Raw genomic sequence first — 23,228 nt, forward strand, 5'->3', positions numbered from 1 at the left:
ATACACGAACAATCCTGGTATGCACTAAAGCAAACTGAATGCACTAGTAGGAAGTGGATCCAGTGGTGAGATGTAACTAACTGCTAAATGCAATGTAAAATGTTGAGGTACTTGTTCAGTGGTTCAATCAAGTTTTTCCTAATCTTTTTATGGCTTTTGACCACTTTTCTGCTTTTTTTTCACGTTTAGATTCCAGTCTAAACGTTTCACATGGTTTGATTCAATGTCTAAAGTTATGAAATACTTCACAAACAAAATAATAATTTGAGAAATGTTCAAAATTGAATACAGATTTGTCAAGCAGAACTATGTTTTGTTCTCTTTATCTCATAGTGATGCTGGAGGGGCCTGACCCTTAGTTTGGGAGCCACTGCACTGAACTGAACTGTAAATACTTAAAATTAGTTCCACCTCGACCAGCTTTTAAGTTATTTTAATAAGCATGTTTTATTTGTGTATTGTATTTTGATTACATGTTACATGAAAGTAGCATCTGAGTCTTTACCACTACTGACTAAATGTGCATTTCTTGCCTGTGCGTGCATATCAGTGTCACATTTTGCAACACATTTGTTGTGCCTTTGACTATCTCCACTAAAACTGTTTGGCTAGGTAATAACCATGGTATTAGCTAGCTGTATAACCTCTCATGACATTGGAAAACTGCAGAAAACAGCAATAATGTAGGTCCTTTATGTTGGCCACATCCTGTCAGCTGCATGTTTGTGCAGCTTTAGGGGAGATGGGAGGGCGATTTGGGATTTTACTTGACATAAAGTTGTTATCCCAGTAAGTTATATCAATTTGCATGTACAGATGTAACACCAGTCAAATTGCTGTAATATAAGACTACAATGCAAGAGTCAAGGGTTGCCACTATCATGACATACCAACCAAAGTAGTATCCTATCAGCAAGTAAAAATAGGGGAAGGATAATAATACAGTTTTTGTAGCTGCATGCACAGCATCACATAGGGAAATAATGCTGTAAAGACGTTTATGACGTACACTTATTTCAGTTTAGCTAAAGTGGCTACGCCCTGTGGTAAACCACAAGCCTGTGTGTGTAACTGTATGTGTGTGCAAGTGTTAATGTTATAAGAAAAAGGCCCTCAAACCTCAGAGGTCTAACTAAGCTTAAGCACAAAAATGTTACTAAGATATAAAAATATGTGTCCAAGTATAAGCTTGGCATCAAACAGTGTCTGTACAAGTGCCTGCATACAGTATGTGTGTGTGTGTGTGTGTGTGTGTGTGTGTGTGTGTGTGTGTGTGTGTGTGTGTGTGTGTGTGTGTGTGTGTGTGTGTGTGTGGGAATGTAGATCCAATAACAGAAAGAGGAAGATGAGGCAGATGCTGACTCTAAGCAGATTAGTGTAAGGATGCTCACTGTTGTTTCATTATGCATAAGCTAGCCGCCACAAAAGCAGCGTCTGGGGGCGTTGGCACACTTAAAATAACTGCACACTTACAACAACCATGGCACACACACACACACACACACACACACACACACACACACACACACACACACACACACACACACACACACACACACACACACACACACACACACACACACACACACACACACACACACACACACACACACACACACACACACACACACACACACACACACACACACACACACACACAACCTACTTTGTGTATGGATATATGTGAGAGGGATAGATGGTATCAAGTTGAACAGATGGCAATTGACATGTTCAAAGTTAATACAGACTTTCTGGGAAAAAAACAAGAGAAAATCTCCATGAATAGTATATGAATAACACCTTAAGAATGCCTGTGATTTGTGGAAAGGACATCAAACCACTTTATATAAACAACATAAGCAGAACCTCCATGTTGATCAAACTTGTTATTTCTGAGTTGGTTATTCCTTCCTTCATTCTCAACACTGCATCTGTAGAAAATAAACAGATGAAAAGCAGAAATCATGCTGTAGGCTTGTAGTGGGGTTACAGAAAAGCTAATGAGCAACACATTCAAATATAAATCCTTTCAGCTAAAGCAGGGGTCTTAACATTTATCTAAACACAACATTTTTTTTATCTACCATAGTTTCTGATTAAAAATGGAGAACAAAAAGATAAAAACATACAACATTTTATGTTGGATTTAGTTCAAATTTAGAGTCTGAAGTGACCTGTAGTTTAGACAATGTAAGAAAAGTAGGGTGCAAACGCATGTGCTGAAGCCGACCTGAGAAAGAAGGTGAACTGGGAAAGGGTTGAGCCCCAGACAATACATGTAAACTGATGTTTATGTGATAATCTCAAATATGTAAACGTTTCAGACACTATGAAAACATCCTTGTTTATGTTTTCTATATTACCTAGATAGCTTGGATTTTTTATGAACAGAGGAGCTTAAGAACCGTCTCTTTTAAACCACTTAAATGCAGACAACCTTTACTGAACAGAATAAAGAGTGAGACATATTTTATCCTAAATCACAATTTCTGCATGTGATTAGTGCATGCAGCTTCCCTTCAATTGATGGATGTTTGCATGAAGAGTTGTTTTGATAAATGTGCATGGACCTAAATCTTTAGACATGTACAATAGGTTGTCTCAAAATATTGTAAAAAAAATCTTTCTCTATTTGCAAGTAGTTAATGTAGCAGCATCATTGCCAAACGCAGCAATGAATAACATCAGTTTGTCAGCCATTGAGAGCAAAGAGAGCAAAGTGTGACTGATCAGTGTTATAGCACCACCTAGTGTCAGTGTTATAGCACCACTTAGTGTGTTCCTTATGGGCCACATGATTAACAGGATGGAGGTGATAATCATAAAAAGACTGGCTTGTAGTTTTATTGAAGTGTTGATGTTGCCCATAAACTGGTGAAGCAAGGTATATATGTTCACATAAATAAAGACAGACTTTGTTTAAGCCTTAAAACTTCCCAACTCCAAGGCTAATTCAGAACTAAGGACATGTTCCCATGGTAACTACTAGTGACCCATTCTGACCAGGGGCATAAAATAACACAAAAAAGGAAGAAAAAGGAACGCATGACTCATGATATCAATCAGAAAATATTGTGCCTCGCCACATCAAAACAATGTTTTTGTAATCAAATTAAAACAAATGAACTTGCTATAGTGACCTCGGGGCCTCCTTGGACCCAGAACATCTCAGGGTCCAGGCTTTAACTTTTAGATAAGGCAGCCTTGACCAAACAGGTATGACCAGCATCATAATTATGATAATATTCAAGTGTAGTTAAACATTTCAATGTATGGTGGCTTGAGGATTAAAGGTTAAAGGTAGAATATGTGGATGGCACTGCCCCTTTAAACATCTCTCCTTGCAGTCTTGCTCTCCGGGCGGCTCTCTCTTCCCCATTTCGCTGCTTTGTTTTCATCGTCGCTCCTCTGATCATGGCTGCCCATTCTGCAGAAGAACCGTTCCCCTTCCACGGACTGCTTCCCAAAAAAGAAACTGGAGCCACGTCTTACCTCACCAGGTTCCCCGAGTACGATGGCCGAGGAGTGCTCATCGCTATCCTGGACACCGGCGTGGATCCCGGAGCCCCCGGCATGCAGGTACATCTAACCGACAGCCGTCTCACGTTAGCTGTTAGCTAGCTGGTGGTAGCTAGCAAAGCTAAAGGCCCACATATTTCACATTATATACACACAATAACTATGAAAACAAACTTCATGTGTGTTATGACAACCAAATCAACACAAAACTATTGATTGCGTATGGTCCCCCTAGCTGTTAAAGTGTGTTTCGGTGCTAAACAAACATACTAACGTTATAATATGCTAGTTGACATAACTGCTAGCATGTTAGCCTGGCAGCTAACAGCTGAATATGTCCGCCTCAGTTTTCATTCAACCTCCCCACTGATTATTCATAATTTATCCTGTCACCTGGTTAACTACCGTTTGGCTGTTATGATTCGTATCTAAATTAATGTTTATTTGTCATTATTAGTTGCAAACATATAGTATGTTGTTTTCGTTGTCTGTTAGTGATTCCTAACTACATGTTTACTGCCAAGTCACACTGGAACCTAAAGTTAGCTTAGCAACTAGCTACACCGTTTGAAACCAGTTAATGAGTCCTTGACAGTTTCCATACAGTTTTTTCTGGTTAGAAACCAGCATGTTAGGCACATCGTGACACTTAATAAAGGTTAACCGGAAGTTCGGCTGGAAAAATCTTACCGCTAATTTATTACACCTAAAATAATAGTAAACACACTGGTGCACAACAATCCTGTTGGCAGCTATGTGGCTGCACAGAGGCAATTCACACACATTGTCTCGGAATGTCATAAATTACACATTTTGGGAGACTATGTTGAAATGAATGAATTCAGGGTAATGCAAAGTACTGTACATTGGAAATACACTTCATAATGTCAGTCACTGATAATTATATAACCGAGATCCCAAGAAGGCAATGTCAATAAAGAAAAAAAAACCCTACTGTGGAGCAATAGTTAGATATTATAAGATACATTTATAATATGGAAAACTGAATTGAAGAAATTAATGATTTATGGCCTTACTGAAATATACATTTCAAGATACTGGATATGAAAATGCATGTATTTGAAGATGGGCACTTATAACTATGTTTATTTTGTTTTCATTTTGTATCTTAATAATGTGTATACACAAACTTCGTATTACATTCTATACATTACATTTCATCTAGTTTGCCCTTTTATCCAAAAACCAGTTGCAATAAGTGCAATCAACCAATTACATCAATCTTTTTATTTTTAAACACGTCACCTTGCTTCACTGATACTTTAAATGCCAGAATCTGAACTTGACCCCTTCTTAAAGACACACGTATAAAGGGATATGGGCAAAGCATTTGAAGTTTCTTCACTATAAGGAATGGTTTGAGCATTACTCAGTCAAGCTAAAAATCATCACTGCTTCTTTCAGGTTACAACTGAAGGGAAGCCAAAGATCGTCGACATCATCGATACAACGGGCAGCGGTGACGTGAATATGAGCACGTTGGCAGAACCTAAAGATGGGACAATCACTGGCCTCTCTGGTACAACACTTAAGGTTAGTACAAAGAGTAATAAAATATGTTACATAGGAAATAGTCCCTTTTTTAAATGTGACTTAATTTGCCTATATCAGAACAACTACATTTTTTGTATTATTCTTGTGTATAGTCTCACACTGTGTCTTTCTATGTCTTCCAGATCCCACCTTCCTGGGTCAATCCATCAGGGAAGTATCACATTGGAGTTAAAAATGGCTATGAGTTCTTCCCTAAGGCTCTAAAAGAAAGAATACAGGTAGGAACACATGACAATAATAATAATAATACATTTTAATTCTATAGCGCTTTTCTTGAACCCAAAGACGCTTTCTACCATGTCTGTCATAGTATTTTGCAACATTGTGGTTGGGCACATAGCATCTCTCCTTTGCAGTGTTACTACTATATATATTTTTACTTAGGGTAGTAAAACAAAGTGCATGTTTTCAGAATCCTGTAGATGAAATTAATGGAAATGTATTTGCTTGCCATCCTCTGTGGTGGTTTTATTGCACTTATGTTGTACTTTCGTCTACTAGAAAGAGCGAAAGGAGAAGTTGTGGGACCCACCACACCGAGCAGCACTAGCTGAGGTCTCACGCAAAACCGAAGAGTTTGACCTCGCTCACCCAACACCCTCACAGGTCAGACCTACACCATTTTGAGTTCTTTGTGAATTAGTCTGTTTCTAGTCACAGTAATTTGGTGTTTCCTAATCTTATTTCTATATTGTCTCTTTCCAATGTATCCTTGGTTCCTCACTAGATGGAGAAGTTGCAGAAAGAAGAGCTGCAGAGTCAGTCAGAGCTGCTGGCTTCACTAGAAAAGAAGTACAGTGACCCTGGTCCTGTATATGACTGTGTGCTTTGGCATGACGGATTCACATGGAGGTAAACCCTATCAACATTTTTCCTTTACATACATTTATTTGTACCATTCCTCTTCACTTCATACTATTCCTTACCAATAGCATATTTTCCCTTCACATTGTCTGTTCCTATTTGATCTCTTTAGGGCTGTGGTTGACACTTCAGAGAGTGGGGACCTACCCCAGTGCACAGTGCTGAGCCCCTACAAAGAGTCGCAAGAGTATGCCACGTTGGGAAATGCTGAGATGCTTAACTACTCTGTTAATATTTATGATGAGGGAAACACACTCTGCATCGTCACCAGTGGAGGTGAGATATATCCCGAAGCACGTAGTCCATCTCTTAAAGGATGCCTTCATATCATTCAGTCTCAAAAGGATTCTCAGTGTAACAGTCACTCATAGCAGTTTCACCACTGGAGGCTGCATAATCGATTTCATTTGACTCTGTGTATTCTCTAGTCTAACTTGCTTATTTTCTTTAATAAAGGGGCACATGGGACACACGTGGCAAGCATCGCAGCAGGTTACTTCCCAGAGGATCCTGATCGCAACGGCGTGTCCCCCGGAGCCCAAATCCTGGCTATTAAGATTGGAGACACCCGCCTCAGCACAATGGAAACAGGCACTGGACTCATCCGCGCGGTATAATGCCCAGACAAATATAAACAAACTACCCTTTTTTCCTCTTCTTTCAGCCTTTAATTTTCTCTCTCTCTTCTCACTCAAAGATGATTGAAGTCATCAACTACAAGTGTGACCTGGTTAACTACAGCTACGGGGAAGCCACCCACTGGCCTAATACAGGGTATGTATTGCAGCAGGGGGTGTGATTGTGTGGGTTTGCTTTGTGTGGAACACTTTCACTGATTTGTGTCAATTTCTCTCCCAGGAGGGTTTGTGAGGTGATCACAGAGGCTGTGCAGAAGCACAATGTGATATTTGTTTCAAGTGCAGGAAACAACGGTCCGTGCCTTTCCACGGTCGGCTGCCCAGGAGGAACCACCAGCAGTGTCATAGGTACGCAGTCAAACATAGTTTAGCCTGTTTAACTGTGTTCAAGATGGCTTTTTATTATTTACAGTAGAAAAGACACATAAACAACACACTGGCCATGATTCCTACAGCTAAAATAATTAGCAGTTTGTTTTATCATGGAATTTCCAAAATCCCTTTATGGTAAAATAATAATAGAAGAAAGAACATTGCGTAGCCAAATAATTTATGTATTCATGTTATTTACATGTTAATTCCTGCCCCCTTCCTCTCTGTAGGAGTTGGAGCATATGTGACTCCAGACATGATGGTGGCCGAGTATTCCCTGAGAGAGAAGCTGCCTCCCAACCAGTACACCTGGTCATCAAGGGGCCCCTGCACAGACGGGGCCCTTGGGGTCAGCATCAGTGCGCCAGGCGGGGCCATTGCATCTGTACCCAACTGGACACTTCGTGGTACACAGCTGATGAACGGCACTTCCATGTCGTCCCCTAATGCCTGTGGCGGCATCGCACTCATCCTCTCAGGTGCGTCCAGGATCATGGACTCATAATAGACGTGGGACAATATTGCATGTATGGAAGATCCTCCAAAATGTAAATCTGATGCTAATGTGTGTGGTTTTTTGTGATTAAAGGATTAAAGCAGAATGGTATCCCTCCCTCTGTTCCTGCGGTGAGGAGGGCGCTGGAGCACACAGCTTTGAAGATCGATGACATCGAGGTGTTTGCACAAGGGCATGGAATAATCCAGGTAACTCTTTTGTGGCTTGTAACAGTCTTAGCATCATCATCATCATAATCATCATCATCATCATCATCATCATCATCATCATCATCATCATCATCATCATCATCATCATCATCATCATCATCATCATCATCAGTATTCTGCTGTTTCCTAACATGTTTCTGTGTGCTTTCCTGTAATCTGCTCTCAGGTGGATAAGGCTTTAGACTACCTCACTCAACACGCCTCTTTACCCTCAAGCCAACTAGGCTTCTCAGTAAGTGTGGGATCACAGAGAGGCATCTACCTCAGGGACCCAGCCCATGTTCTCGCACCTTCAGATCACGGAGTAGGAATTGAACCAATCTTCCCAGAAAACTCAGGTTTCACACGCATTACATTTAAAGCTTCTTTTGTTGTTCTTTTCATTTGTTAAGTGTTTTTATCTTTTAAACAATCTGTATTCTTCTAACGTCCACCACAGGGAACCCTGAGCGAATCTCCTTGCAGCTACACTTAGCGCTGACATGTGCCGCCTCGTGGGTCCAGTGCCCCACCCATCTAGAGCTGATGAACCAGTGTCGCCATGTGAACGTCCGCGTCGATCCTGTGGGGCTGAGAGAAGGAGTGCACTACACAGAGGTAGGGAGAAGAAAGAGAGAAGAATTTTTTTTTTTTTTTTACTGTTTCTGTTTCTATTAATGTGAAACTGATCGCTTTCTGTGTTTAGGTGTGTGGGTATGATACATCAGCACCTAGCTGTGGACCTCTTTTCAGAGTCCCAATCACAGTTATAATCCCTGCCAAGTGAGTTCTTTCACCATATTTATTCTCTTAGAGGTATATTTGTGTCTGACAACTTTCTCCCTTGACCTCACAGAGTGACAGATAGTCGTAATCCAGAGGTGTCTTTCACAGACGTGCACTTCAGACCGGGTCAGATCAGACGCCACTTCATCACTGTCCCTCAGGGAGCCTCCTGGGCAGGTCGGTACACCTTGTGCCTTACATTTAATTCAATAACCTTTTATCTTTTAAAATATTAGTACAAGTGACTTGAAATCCCTTTCCATTCATCCTTTTGTCATCCTCCACTTTCTCTCTTGTCACTGTTCTGCTGTTTCTCACCTCTCAATCCCCATCTGCCTCCTGCAGAGATCACACTGACCTCTCATTCGGGAGACGTGTCCTCAAAGTTTGTCCTCCATGCGGTGCACCTGGTCAAACAGAAGGCGTACCGAGCTAATGAATTCTACAAGTTCTCCTCACTGTTGGAAAGGGGCTCACTAATTGAAGCTTTCCCTGTGCTGGTACGTGTATTAAGTTACAAATGTACTTTCATATATCTGGGGTTTTACACAGTCATTTTGTGTGTGTGTGTGTGTGTGTGTGTGTGTGTGTGTGTGTGTGTGTGTGTGTGTGTGTGTGTGTGTGTGTGTGTGTGTGTGTGTGTGTGTGTGTGTGTGTGTGTGTGTGTGTGTGTGTGTGTGTGTGTGTGTGTGTGTGTGTGTGTGTGTGTGTGTGTGTGTGTGTGTGTGTGTGTGTGTGTGTGTGTGTGTGTGTGTGTGTGTGGCGCTGCTAAAAGAAAAGTGCTTTGAATGTAGTGACTTATTATTTGGTAAATGCATACAAAAATCTCAAAACTACTTATTAATTATTACTGCGTCTCCTCTCCAGTCTGGCAGGATAGTAGAGTTTTGTATTGCACGCTGGTGGGCGAGCCTGGGAGACGTCACCGTGGACTACAGCATCTCGTTCCATGGACTCCACACTTCCCCTTCACCCCTGCACATAGTAAGTAGAGAGAGAGAGAGAAACAGAACAGAAATACACATCAGCATTGCTCACAAATAACTCTCGCATTGTCAGTTCTCTGTTTGTAACTCTGATTTGTCTCTTCCCAGAATGCCTCAGAGGGAGTGACGAGTTTTGATGTGTCTTCACCTCTGAGGTACGAGGAGGTGTCCCCCACTATCACCCTTAAGTCCTGGGTTCAGCCTCTCAGGTAATGTCAGACTCACTCGTGTAGATGTTGTTGTTCCACATCAGTGCAGTTGTTTCATCCTTCTTCTTCTTCTTCTTCTTCTTGTTATAGGCCCTTAAATTCAAAGATAAAAGCCCTGGGATTGAGGGACGTTCTGCCAAACAACAGACAACTCTATGAGATTGTCCTCACCTATAGCTTTCACCAGGTACTGACAACACCATCTGCACTTTCTATTAAAGGAAATGTTGATTTTGTTTTTTATGTGTGTAAATAATCTTCTTTTGCTCTGGTCTCAGCCGAAGAGTGGAGAGGTCACCCCCAGCTGTCCCATGCTGTGTGAGCTGCTGTATGAGTCTGAGTTTGACAGTCAGCTCTGGATGCTACACGACCAGAACAAGAGACTACTGGGCTCTGGGGATGCCTACCCACACCAGGTACCATAGACCCATTCAGAGCTTGTTTTTTCGTATGTTGCACACAATGAGCTAACACATCTCCCCCCTGTCTCTTTAACTCCTCCAGTATTCTCTGAAGCTGGAAAAGGGGGACTACACCGTGCGTCTGCAGGTCCGCCACGAGCAGTCCAGTGAGCTGGAGCGCCTTAAGGACCTTCCGTTTGTGGTGTCTCACCGTCTGTCCACCACTCTCAGTCTGGATGTCTACGAGTCACACCGCGCTGCCCTCATGGCCAAGAAGAAGGCAAACTCTCTCACCCTCTGCCCGGGCGCCACTCAGCCCTTCTACATCACAGCCCTGCCAGACGACAAGTGAGTCAATTTGACCAGGGACTTGTATTAACATATCCACAGTCATTCTGAGGAACAAGCCGCTTTGACCACAGTGGATCCTTTCAGACTCTACAGCAGATGGAGCAGAGATTAAGATGTTCCTCTGTTAACAGAATACAATTGAATCCATAATCTAAACACAATGAATACATATTTCAGTATTTTTTGTGATATTGTGATCAAATGTATTTAATGTTCCTGACTTTTTTCTTTTTTTTTCTCCCCTTTGTTGCTTCTCTCCTTTTTCTTTTCCAGGGTCCCAAAGGGGACGAGTCCAGGATGCTATCTTTCAGGTTCTCTGGTTGTTCCCAAGAGCGAGTATGGCAAGAAAGCAGTGAGTAGCTTTTTGTTGTTACCCTCTGTCCTCCAGAGCAGTCATCATCACCCTCCAGGGATCTAAAGTCACGGTAGTTTTCAGTCTAGATACTTCACAAACGAACACAGTATATCTGGGTCAATCCTTTAGCATGAACATTTCAAATACACTAATTGAATGTGTAATGCCCCAAGTACTTGTGGTCCTGAGGATCGAAAGGAAGACTATTGCTCCAATACTTGTTGCTTGACGATTTGTGTAGGTTTTGTATGGTTTCTGTCATCACCTTTAGACCTGCTCGGAGTCTGGTGCTCTGGTGCTGCTTGAATTGGTTGATAACCTCTTGGTGGATGCATACCATTTACATTTTTTATTTTCTCATTTGCCTTTGTCTGCGCTTCTGCTGTGAGCACCTCTGTCAGATCTCCACTGGCTGTTTATTGGCTCATTTGGATTGCAGATTATTAATAATAACATTCAAAGCTGCTAACCTGATCAAATGACTCTGATGCTTATAGGCCTTGTTTTTATCATTTGTAAATGATATAAATATTAGTGAGGAATGATACAAACAAACAGAAGGTCTGTCTAAAATGACCAGTAGTTTCTAATGGAAGTATATGATACCAGACATTGTTTAGTGAAATATTTGTTTGAAGGGAAAAATGGAAAATGTTCTCTGATGTCTGCAGTACAATGGCAAATGCGTTTTCTTCTTGAGCTTATTCTCACTAACTGTACAGGCTGCAGGTGCTCCTTTTTACTGAGCTAAAGTGTTGATGTCGCACGTCTCTGAATACTTTAGGTTGAACAGCTTTGATGGTCTTGACTGACTCAGTGGCTCCTACAATATACGCAAAGATCTTCTTGTCAAGCACCTATTAACAAACTGTGATCAATGTTTCTATATATTGTTTCCATTTATTGTTTGAGTGTCTTGCACACATGAATTGTACTTGATGTAAAATATTCACTGTGAACCCACATCACATTTTACTTTAGTTTTCAGTCCCGAGTGAAGATACAGTGCTTATTGAGCAGATGTGAGAAAAACAAGTTGATCAGATTTGTAGATAGAAATCAGAGTGTCAAGTAAACAAGCTGTTTACTTCTGTAGCATTTAGAAGAGTATGACAGGTAGGTGGATTAGACTCCTGAGGATGAAAGATAAAACATGAAGAAAGAGAGAATCCTTTTTTGGTTTGTTTGTGTTGTTCTTGTCCTTACTGTGTGTTATTCTGACCACCAGGGGCAGGCCTCTGCAAAACGACAAGGGAAGTTTAAAAAGGTACTGGGTGAGCTAGAAACACTGTACAACGTCCACTGCTCTCCTACAACAGATGGAGCTTATTGCTTGAAGGGGATTTCTTCTATCTTTATTAATTATACCAAATCATGTCATCATTGCTGTAGTGAAATATGCACAAGCTAGCCTTAGTGGGTAGTAGTTAACGTTTTCTGGTGGTCGGTAGAGCTTAATATTATATCTTTAAATATGAACATCAATTGATCATGACACTTTTTAAGCTTGTATAACTGGGAATGAAACATACTTTGCTTAGCTGATTTAAGAAGGAGATGGAGTCTCAGAACATTGGCAGGAAGAGTTTACAGTAGTAGAGGAGGTCATTCATTATATTCAATCAGGTATTTTTTCTGACGGAACCATTTGTTTGTGTCTTCGTACAGGATGTCGTTCCGATCGTGTACCACTTAATTCCTGCTCCCAACAAAACAAAGAACGGTGGGAAGGAGAAGGACAAGGAAGCAGACAAAGAGAAGGACGTGAAGGAGGAGTTTGCAGAAGCTATGAGAGACTTGAAGATCCAGTGGATGCCAAAGTGTGTACAGTTACTCTTCTGCCTTGTTCACATATTGCTCGCTTTTCTTTTAAATTGTCATTTAACCATCTGTCATCCTCCCTCTCCTCTGTTCAGGTTGGACACCAGCGCCATCTATGATGAATTGAGGGAAAACTACCTAGATTACCTCCCCCTGCACGTGCAAAGGCTGCACCAGCTGGACTCTGAAAAGGTGAGGGCAGGAATATAAGATGAACATTTCATTGTTTTCTCTTAACACAGCAACTTCCTCTGCTCACATGTTCTCCTTGTGTTCTGGTTCAGGAGCGCGCCAAACGTCTGAAGGAGGTTGTGTCTGCTGCCGACATCGTCATCTCCCACATCGACCAGACGGCCCTGGCTGTTTACCTCACCTTGAAGACTGACCCTCGGCCCGATGCCGCCACAATCAAGACGTATGTCACACAAAATAAAAATATATAATATAAACTAGGGATGGAAATGAATATTGGAAATGATTCAGGTATTTGCTTATGAGTCATGAATATTTTTTGTTCTGTAGTCTACGTTAGTTCGGTTAACCAGATTACCGTTTTTTTCTAGGGTCGACTATTCGAAAAATAAATATGCCTTCAAATTCGCATCCATAGTACAAACTTCTTTAGAGACTTTTACCAAGGCACACTCAATTGATATAATTGATGTAGCAGAGTAAGAGAATAAGAGAGTTAACCACACAAAAAGAAAATGACTATACCCCATTGAACATGACTCTGAATGCATTGAACATGACTCACTTACCTGGTATACAACATCAACTCAAAGACACGGTAGCAGGAAATGGTAAGCATATTCACCAAATGATAAAGTTAGTTTGTATTTGATTTACAATGACTGCACATGTCAAAGTGGCACTGTGGAGCTTTTGACAGGGCGGCAAAAGTTGAAATCACAAGCCCTTTACACATTTCTCAGTTGTTGTGTACATGGATTTTTCAGTTAGCAAAACATAAGGAAGATCTTGCTAAGTTGTTTTTGGGGCAAGGTGGCCCACCTCTGCTATTACTCACTGTAGAAAGGTGATCATCCCAGCAAAGCTCACTGAACTGCTGAACCTACTCCTGACCTTTCTCTACCCTCTGTTTCAGGGACATGGAGAAGCAGAAGTCCTCTTTGCTGGACGCTCTGTGCAGGAAGGGCTGCGCTCAGGCCGACCATCTCCTGCTGCCCCCCCCGCTGCAGGAGGGGGCCGCTGCGGTCTCCACGGGAACACCACCACCACCACCACCACCACCACAACCAGCAGCAGCAGCAGCAGCAGCACCAGCAGCAGCAGCAGTAAAAGAAGAAGAAGAGGGGATAGTGGAACAGGTGGCCAGCAGCTCTGATGACACCCTGTACTGCGTGGTGAAAGCGTTGACAGAAACGTTTTGGGAGGTGCAGAAGTGGGCGGAGCTAACTGACTCCAAGGTGAGCCAAATGTTCTTGGAAAATTAAGAAGAGGCCAAAGTCTTTCGAAAGAGGGTTGTTAAGTTGGTTAACTGTTCGAGGTATAAACATTTGATGCAATTATGATAAAAAGAATATTAGCAGATCCATTATTTTTGTATCATTCCCTTACCTGTGATTTGTTTATTCTAATAGCGTTGTGTAATTAGTTATAAGGTAAACACGTTCTACCTAAGTAATGTGCCTTCCCTCTGTTTCTCTCCTGTTGATGGGATTTCTATACATTTCAAGCTTATACAATTTTTTTGTCTTTCATCTTTGCCACTCTTCAGGTGTTGATGTTTTCATACAAACACGCTCTTGTGAACAAGATGTACGGCCGAGCCTTAAAATATGCCTCAAAGATGGTGGAGGAGAAGCCCAGCAAAGACAACATGAAGAACTGCGTCCAGGTACGAGAGCAGGGACGGCCGCTAATGAGATACTCAATGTTTGGCTGCACTGTCGCCAAAGATAATAAAAAAACAATGGTGATTTATTGTAATCGGTCAGCTTTGTTCCTCTGTACTGACTTCTCTCTTTGTTTTCCAGCTGATGCGACACCTCCGATGGAGCCACTGCGCCACCTTCAGTGAGAACTGGCTCCCTGTCATGTACCCCGCAGAATACACAGCTTTCTAGGCACAGACGCACATGCATGCACCAGCCGCACAGTCCATTAAATGGTAACTTGAATATCATGCCCCTCAGGGTCACATGGTCTATGCATCTGGGTTTTCAAATATAGATGTAGAGGGACACCAAAATGAAGGATAACAGAGTGTGAACGGTTAGAGGCACTCGGCACCTTATAAGGCGAGAGGGGATCACGCTCGTCCTGTCTTTAAATGTCTTGTCATCACAGACAAAACCAATCATTCAGTTTATATTTTTTAAATGTTTTAAACCGTTGCCAAGGCTTGATGATACTGTAGCTCGATGCTTTCTTAGTTGGCTGTTGTCCTTTTTATTTTGGCGTCAGATACACATTTAGAGGCTTTCACATCCCGCTCGTCGTCAGCTCACCGCACTCCATATCACATAGGTAACCTCATTCACTGCATATCACATAGGTAACCTCATTCACTGCATATCACATAGGTAACCTCATTCACTGCATATCACATACAGTGGGGCAAAAAAGTATTTAATCAGCCACCAATTGTGCAAGTTCTCCCACTTAAAAAGATGAGAGGCCTGTAATTTTCATCCTAGGTATAACTCAACTATGAGAGACAAAATGAGAAGAAAAAAAAATCCAGAAAATCACATTGTCTGATTTTTAAAGAATTTATTTGAAAATTATGGTGGAAAATAAGTATTTGGTCAATAACAAAAGTTAATCTCAATACTTTGTTACTTTGTTTTGTTGGCAATGACAGAGGTCAAATGTTTTCTGTAAGTCTTCACAAGGTTTTCACACACTGTTGCTGGTATTTTGGCCCATTCCTCCATGCAGATCTCCTCTAGAGCAGTGATGTTTTGGGGCTGTCGCTGGGCAACACGGACTTTCAACTCCCTCCAAAGATTTTCTATGGGGTTGAGATCTGGAGACTGGCTAGGCCACTCCAGGACCTTGAAATGCTTCTTACAAAGCCACTCCTTCGTTGCCCGGGCGGTGTGTTTGGGATCATTGTCATGCTGAAAGACCCAGCCACGTTTCATCTTCAATGCCCTTGCTGATGGAAGGAGGTTGTCACTCAAAATCTCACGATACATGGCCCCATTCATTCTTTCCTTTACACGGATCAGTTGTCCTGGTCCCTTTGCAGAAAAACAGCCCCAAAGCATGATGTTTCCACCCCCATGTTTCACAGTAGGTATGGTGTTCTTTGGAAGAAACTCAGCATTATTTCTCCTCCAAACACGTCTAGTTGAGTTTTTACCAAAAAGTTCTATTTTGGTTTCATCTGACCATATGACATTCTCCCAATCCTCTTCTGGATCATCTAAATGCTCTCTAGCAAACTTAAGACGGGCCTGGACATGTACTGGCTTAAGCACGGGGACACGTCTGGCACTGCAGGATTTGAGTCCCTGGCGGCGTAGTGTGTTACTGATGGTAGCCTTTGTTACTTTGGTCCCAGCTCTCTGCAGGTCATTGACTAGGTCCCCCCATGTGGTTCTGGGATTTTTGCTCTCTGCTCTTGTGATCATTTTGACCCCACGGGGTGAGATCTTGCGTGGAGCCCCAGATCGAGGGAGATTATCAGTGGTCTTGTATGTCTTCCATTTTCTAATAATTGCTCCCACAGTTGATTTCTTCAAACCAAGCTGCTTACCTATTGCAGATTCAGTCTTCCCAGCCTGGTGCAGGTCTACAATTTTGTTTCTGGTGTCCTTTGACAGCTCTTTGGTCTTGGCCATAGTGGAGTTTGGAGTGTGACTGTTTGAGGTTGTGGACAGGTGTCTTTTATTCTGATAACGAGTTCAAACAGGTGCCATTAATACAGTTAACAAGTGGAGGACAGAGGAGGCTCTTAAAGAACAAGTTACAGGTCTGTGAGAGCCAGAAATCTTGTTTGTTTGTAGGTGATCAATTTTTTTTGAATTATTTTACCGAGGAATTTACCAATTAATTCATTAAAAATCCTACAATGTGATTTCCTGGATTCTTTCCCCCCGTTTTGTCTCTCATAGTTGAGGTATACCTAGGATGAAAATGACAGGCCTCTCATCTTTTTAAGTGGGAGAACTTGCACAATTGGTGGCTGACTAAATACTTTTTTGCCCCACTGTAGGTAACCTCATTCACTGCATATCACATAGGTAACCTCGTCCTCTCATGTAAATATGGATAAAGGCCAGTGTGGACTCCAGGGACGCACTCAAAGTCTTTTACAGAAGAAAATAAAGAAATGACTATCTACTCACTTTCAAAATGGACAGCAGAAAAACTGGCCGTTATGATACTTAGAAGACAGGAGGACTTGCTGCTGCACGATGTTCGGACATACGAGGTCACACACAGTCTGACCTATCCCTGAAATAAAAGGGAGTCAGAACTTGAACACTTCTTCTTTTGTTTTTTGACTGTTTCAGCCAGGCCTGGTTGATAAAGTTGTCTCGTCTGTCTCTTTAGGCTCTCACTTGAGTACACAACACAATATTAAGGGTGCCTTTCTACATGTACCTTACCCTTTTTTCAGTTGAGATAAAAACAGTGCAAGGCTGCAGAATCAGTAGCGTCAAACCATCATTTTACCCATCATCCTTTGTTGTCAAATGTGTTTTTAAACTCATCTATCTGCAGTATGCCGTGCCCGTGCAGGCCGTCAGTGACTTGTCAGCCAATAGGAAGCCACAAACACTTTCAGGGCATCATATGTGTGTGCCCCCCCCCCCCCCCCCCCCCCCCCCCCACTCCATACTGCAGGTACCTGAGCAGCACATTTGAAAAACTTTATTTACAGACCTCACTCACATCACAAATGCAGTTTAGAGAGAGCGGAGGGATGACACATTCAATGTAAAATGTTCACGCAGTATTAGATGTTTTTCTGCAGCATTCACAATGTTGCACTTGTACACAGTGTCATAAAATAATGTACATACACACATAACGTAAACAAATATAAAAATGCAATAGGTATATACAACAAATATTATTCTAATTGATGTAGTTTGCATATATGCATGTCTTCTAGGGTGTAAGAAGGAACAATGGTTTGTTTGGATGCAGATTTGAATTTGTTTCAATTAGAAAGGTTTTTAAACATGATTCTGACGATAATCCACTGTTTGTTGTTTTCATGAGTGTGTGTTTGTGAATGACTTTGTGTTACTGGTGAGCATATCTTTGTGTACATGAACATGTTCTCCCTACATAACTGATGGTAGCCAATAGGAGGAGGTTAAGCATGGATTTGTTTTTTGTTTGTGCTCTGAGACCTTATTTACTTAAAAGGACTGTGCCAGTGGTTTTGTATGTTTTATTAGCTTTTAAAAGAATACATGGCTAGCAATTTAACACAGGGATTTTTGTTATGTTTAATGAGTTTTCTCAACCAACTGTTTCTTTTATTTAGGAGACTTTTCAAACTCTCATAGTGAACACCAAGTCTGCATTAAAGGCCCTTAAACAACAGTTCTCCATCTATTTACCATGAACAGTGGGGTTTTACATAAAGATAAAACATTTCTGGCAAATTCCGAAATTGTTTATTTTACATGAGAGCTTTCTGTTTGTTCTACCTCGCTAATGGGAGACAAAAATGTATCTACCAAGTACAAAACTGCACCTCATACGCTTGCAAATGGTAAGGCTTAAATGAATCTTACGTGAGGCAAAACTCTCAGAACAACTCATCTATCAGGTTACTAATGAGGACACACTGCTGTTAGTTTTCACCGTGTATTTCTAAAGAGGACCATGCTAAAGATGCAATCAACTTTAAATCTTATACATTTGTGACCTCTTTTGCGTGTGGATCTGTAAAAACAAAAAGTGATTTTCTGTCAGTCTGTAGTGTTACCAGTTTAACCAAAGAATGACTGCCCCGTGTTAAGTTTGTTTAAATGCTTATACAATTGGACAATAGGAGGAAATCGACTTGCTCTAAACCACCCCGTCTGAGAACCACTCGTCTTCTACAGGTAACAACTCTAAGTAACATTTGATGACCTCACGTGAAAGATGCATACTGTAAACAGACATTTGAAAGCCAAGGCCTTTCATTCTCATTGGAGTAAACAATCTCTTCTGATTGATGTTAACTGTACTAACTATAAACACACAGCAGGTGGCACAGCCCATGTTGCCCCAGGTTAAGGACACCTTGTGTTTCTGTTTTTAGCCGGGGCTCGCAGACACTTTCTGCATCAGCACCTCTGAGTCCGCAGGGTTTACTGAAGTCAGTTGGGGTCAACAGAAATTGTGCACATTGTTTTTACTTTTTTGCACCTTTTGTTTTCTCTTCGTCCTTTTTTCTCCTTTTTCACATGTTTGGCTAATGCAGATGTTACCTTCAGGACTCTCCTGTCTAAAGTACGTTGCCAACAACAGTCTCTCTCAAAAATGGCCTTAACTTTCACCGCAGGACTGAACCGTCCATTACTCTTTATCTGTTGCTTTCACTCTGCTGGTGTCAGGAAATACTTCTTCTAGATGTTGAGTGTTTATAATTGTAGTCATAAAATGTAATAAATGCCAATATTTTACAGAATGTTATGAAATAAGGTTGTATGATCTTAGTATAATTTTATACCCTTCTTCCTTGACTACATGGGAAACACACGAGCTACTGTTACACTATTTTATTGTCAAATGGAAATAAGTCACATACAAGGAACACAACACTGAATAAAAAGGATTTGTGCTCTCGTCATCCCTTGCATGTCAATTGAGCATAAACGATTTTCAGCAGTGTTTCTGTTGGGTTTTTAGGTGAGCGATATTACTTTTCATTGCATTCTAAATAAGAAACAGCCAGATGGACCTTTTCTAGAAAGGAACAATTCCATTTTTCCCTGTGTATTTATATATGTTTAAAATAATATTAACAATTCACATGCAAACAATTACAGGACATTTCATAACTGATACAACCATGAAGCAAAGTCTTTTTTTAGATTTAACTGATGAATTGTTTTGACTTTTAAAATATCCCACAACCCAACCCGACACATTCAAATGTGATTGTTTCAAAGCAATCTAAAATGTAAAATATTAAGGATACCGTCACATCAAAAATAGAGAAGTCAATATATTGGAACAACTCACAAACTGGAAAATTAAAGAAATCAAGCATTTTTTCTTGGAAATACGTTTTTTTTTTTCTCCTCACAGAAACGTAATGGAATTGATTTTAATAAACTTTACTCAGACCTTATGTTTATCAGTGTTGACCTTATCAGGTTATACATGGTGTTTTTAAGGTTGTATGGTATATTAAACCAGGATTACGTGTAGTAAAAAGTGCAAGTGTCCAGGTGTTGCAACTAAACACACAGATTATGAGCTAATTGGCCAAAGTGTAAACATGTAAAAACCTAATTTGATCATTAAAATGTATCCAGGTCAATTATAACTCAACAGAACTAATTCAGTTTAATATTAAATGAAGAGATTAAATGTGTAAACCCTGACCTCGCCTTCTGCTACTACTGATCAAAACCGACACTCCTATGTAATATAAAATAGTAATCATTATTCAAAAGATTACAGGAAACACTAAAAGGAAACAAGTGATGCAGGTTGAACATTTAAAGCTACGCTGTCCAAACAATTGAAGTTTTACTTACTATATTAGCTCAACTATGCTGTGATTCTCGCCCTTCACTTCCCAAAGAATAATGCTAATAATGAAACATTCAAACAGAGGCCTGTAGGGGTCATTGTGAAATCTCTCATTCTCTGCACGTTGCCATGAAGATCTTCATCTCTCCGTCTTCACCCAGCATACTCGTGTTGAAAGCTTTTTTAAAGTTCTCAGTGAAAGTCAGATCAGTCACAAACCTCACCTTGTTGGCCCAGATCAAAGTAGTTCCTGGCCTGCAGAAATGCTTCATGGTAACCAGGAGCTCGTCCAGGAAGTCGTGATGGTAGACCACATCAGCTGCCAGCACGTAGTCGTAGTGATGGACAGACGGAGGGTAGGAGTGCTGCAGGTCGTGGCCCCAGGACAGAGCTGATACCTTCGGCGTGTGGCTGCAGCGGCCCCTGGTGTTCCTCATCACGTTGGCCAGTAGGTAACCTAACACATCAGGTAGGTCTGTAGCTGTGGCTGCGGCTCCTGGGGATCCAGAAACAATAATCTGTCATCAACATGGCTACAGAAACAGTAACATATTACACACTGAGAATAACTGGATTTTCAACCTCTATTTTTTTCTTTCCTTTTATCAAATTTTTCATATGTATTGTAGACATTTTATCTAATCATTTTTATTTTAACAATTTTTCTTTGTCTTTGTTTTAGTAATTCCCTCGGAAGTAGCAATATGAATCAAGGATGTTTAACTTAGTTTCCACAAGAGTTACCTTTCCTTTTAAAACACTTGTATAATATGTATTAAAGCTTCCAATGCCTCCAGACCTTTTCTTTATTAAAGCTTAACCTTGAATTTGAACCTCTCACCAAGGAGAGCAGCTACAATGGACAGGAGGCCAGTTCCTGCTCCGATCTCCAGGACTGTCTTGTCCACTAAATTCAACTGTTGGCGATGGGTGTCCAAGTAGTGACAGAGAGTCAGAGCCTGAGGGAAACATGACTTACAATTCAACATCTTTGAGTTCATTTTGTTGAATAACAACCTCTGAATAAAAGCAATTGCTTCTCAATAAATAGCATCCCCATAGTCCAAAAGTGTATTAGGAAGTGTAAGGGCGTAGTGTCTTTCAAATGCTGATGAATGCAAGTTTAAAAAAAAAATGTTTCTCACCCCCGGCCAAACATTGCCTGCGTAGGAGTCCAAAGCCCCTTGGATGATGATCTTCTGCCCAGCGAAATAGTACACTTCTTTATCTATTCTGTTGCAGAAGCACGGAGCCCAGGCTACTTTATATTGCTCCTTGATGTCGGATTCCTCTGGAGGATACAACAATCAGACACTTAGGACCTCTGTGGTCTCTCGAGTTTGGAAATTAATGCTTTTTATTGCTCATATTCATCTTACCTTTTTGCTCCTCTTTATCTTGGGCACCCCCATTTTCCTGCTGCACTTCTTCCTCCTCTTCTTCCTCTTCCTCCTCCTCCTCTTCCTCCTCCTCCTCTCTTTCCTCTCCGATTATCATATGATAATTTATCGAAGACATGAATGATGGCAAAGTATTCATTTAGGATCCTGCTCTTGGAAAAGGACAGATAGATGGTGCTTCATTAAAAGTTGTTGTCCTCAAATTATCCTCCAAATATTTATTTCTGATACCAAATCCTAATATTTAAATTGACAACAAAATAAAAGAGATTACAGGATAAACAAAAATAAATACAGATTAATAAATTATATTTGTAATTTTCACTTTTAGTTCAGTATGTCTCCCCTTCATTCTTGTATTGTAATAGAATTGATATGTTTATACCATTATTTATTAACTAACACTAGTTGATATGAACATAAACAAAGCATTTTTTTAAAGATAATCTTCTGTCAGACTACATGAGAGAAACGTTTCAAAACATACTTTGCAAAGTCTTGTTATAAAACTTGATAACAAAATATCATACAACAATACCATCAAATTAAATACTGCAGAGTACGTTGAGAAGACACCGTACTCCTCTTCTTACAGAGATTTTGTAAACATTGTCAAAACCTCCCTCTCAAACCCAATACCCGTGACCTTTGACCTTACCTGCTGCTGCTCTTTTTCCCAGTGAGGAATCTCAGGAGAAATCAGACTGCATCCGGAGACCTCTGACTTGAGGTTATAGACTGAGCATCCTGTTGCCACACCCATCACCATCACAAGGGCACGGGGTATTTTTAGACCCTTGCAGGAGAACTCAACACAAGTCAGAGTGCACACACACACACACACACACACACACACACACACACACACACACACACACACACACACACACACACACACACACACACACACACACACACACACACACACACACACACACACAAACAACAAAGATGAGTCCGTGGAGGAGCCAAATAGAGAAGAGCTAGTGACGATGCCAAGTAGCCATTTATCTTCACCTCCAGTGACACTTATGGACTTCTCTGCTTTTGCTCTCTGGCAATAACGATGGACTGTAACCTCATCCTGGATATCACTTATAATGATATAAAATGAAGGAGTGAATTATTGGCTCCTACTAAATATTTTCAGCTGATAAATGTCTCCACCTGGTAGTCTACAAATAGTAACATAGAGAGAACTAGTAAGATACATGATTTGTGTTTGACTTGAGAGAATCTTGGCAGAAAGCCCTTGAATTGTGAGTAGAAACACAAACATTTTGAACCCAAAAGCCTAATTTGAAAAGACCTCATGCAAAGTACTACTCAAAGATGACAAACATAGTCTAGAATGTGTCCATGCTGCTCTTTTTTCCTGCAACGTCCTCAATTGCTCTACCAGAAATGGGAGGTAACAGGATCAGGCTGGTATTCAACCCACATGCATTACCCCCCTGCCCCTTTAAGCTAAGAAGGGGGCTCCTGTAACATAAACTCAATTAGCCATCTCTCGGTTACATATTCACAGCCTTTGGCTTTAAACTATTCCTTCTCAGATAT

General features: G+C 40.9%; 3 protein-coding genes across 4 annotated transcripts in view; 1 reads left to right on the plus strand and 2 right to left on the minus strand.

Annotated features, from left to right (window-relative positions):
• The window catches only part of rasa3 (RAS p21 protein activator 3), a 41,170-nt gene extending 39,354 nt beyond the window's left edge, over positions 1-1,816 (minus strand). The window contains exon 1 of the mRNA XM_079665502.1: positions 1,801-1,816. The gene's annotated coding sequence lies outside the window, so the exon portion shown is untranslated. The remainder of the gene's footprint in view (positions 1-1,800) is intronic.
• A 1,487-nt stretch (positions 1,817-3,303) lies between these two features.
• On the plus strand, positions 3,304-18,117 carry tpp2 (tripeptidyl peptidase 2). Its single transcript, XM_079662804.1, is given in 31 exon segments — positions 3,304-3,579; positions 4,945-5,073; positions 5,217-5,312; positions 5,596-5,700; positions 5,822-5,946; positions 6,071-6,234; positions 6,415-6,569; positions 6,656-6,732; positions 6,817-6,944; positions 7,199-7,447; positions 7,558-7,673; positions 7,861-8,032; positions 8,134-8,291; positions 8,380-8,456; positions 8,530-8,636; positions 8,805-8,959; positions 9,327-9,443; positions 9,554-9,654; positions 9,745-9,841; positions 9,933-10,070; positions 10,159-10,403; positions 10,680-10,758; positions 11,990-12,028; positions 12,430-12,581; positions 12,678-12,774; positions 12,867-12,997; positions 13,691-13,808; positions 13,810-13,881; positions 13,884-14,012; positions 14,324-14,443; positions 14,583-18,117. Coding segments are annotated over 31 exon segments (3,903 nt in total). The 5' UTR covers positions 3,304-3,414; the 3' UTR covers positions 14,673-18,117.
• mettl21ca (methyltransferase 21C, AARS1 lysine a) lies at positions 17,371-22,475 on the minus strand. 2 transcript variants are annotated; one of them, XM_079662809.1, is made up of 5 exons: positions 22,327-22,475; positions 21,648-21,815; positions 21,414-21,559; positions 21,110-21,227; positions 17,371-20,764 (listed from the first exon to the last, which is right to left on the minus strand). In XM_079662809.1, the coding sequence occupies exons 2-5, from the start codon at positions 21,805-21,807 to the stop codon at positions 20,379-20,381; spliced, it is 810 nt and encodes a 269-aa protein (XP_079518935.1). In that variant the 5' UTR covers positions 21,808-21,815; positions 22,327-22,475; the 3' UTR covers positions 17,371-20,378. The 2 variants fall into 2 exon arrangements, with proteins under 2 accessions (XP_079518935.1, XP_079518936.1); XM_079662810.1 differs by having other exon boundaries at positions 21,648-21,820; positions 22,327-22,446.
• Positions 22,476-23,228: the final 753 nt, after the last annotated feature.

Source organism: Notothenia rossii (genome assembly GCF_949606895.1).
Source record: "Notothenia rossii genome assembly, chromosome: 2".
In the NCBI taxonomy this organism is placed as follows: domain Eukaryota; kingdom Metazoa; phylum Chordata; class Actinopteri; order Perciformes; family Nototheniidae; genus Notothenia; species Notothenia rossii.

Coding starts and splice junctions, on each gene's coding strand:
- mettl21ca (XM_079662809.1), bottom strand. CDS start 21,807: ATGAATACTTTGCCATCATTCATGTCTTCGATAAATTATCATATGATA. Junction 21,560..21,647: donor AGATAAAGAGGAGCAAAAAG/GTAAGATGAATA, acceptor TGTATCCTCCAG/AGGAATCCGACATCAAGGAG. Junction 20,765..21,109: donor CATTGTAGCTGCTCTCCTTG/GTGAGAGGTTCA, acceptor CTGGATCCCCAG/GAGCCGCAGCCACAGCTACA.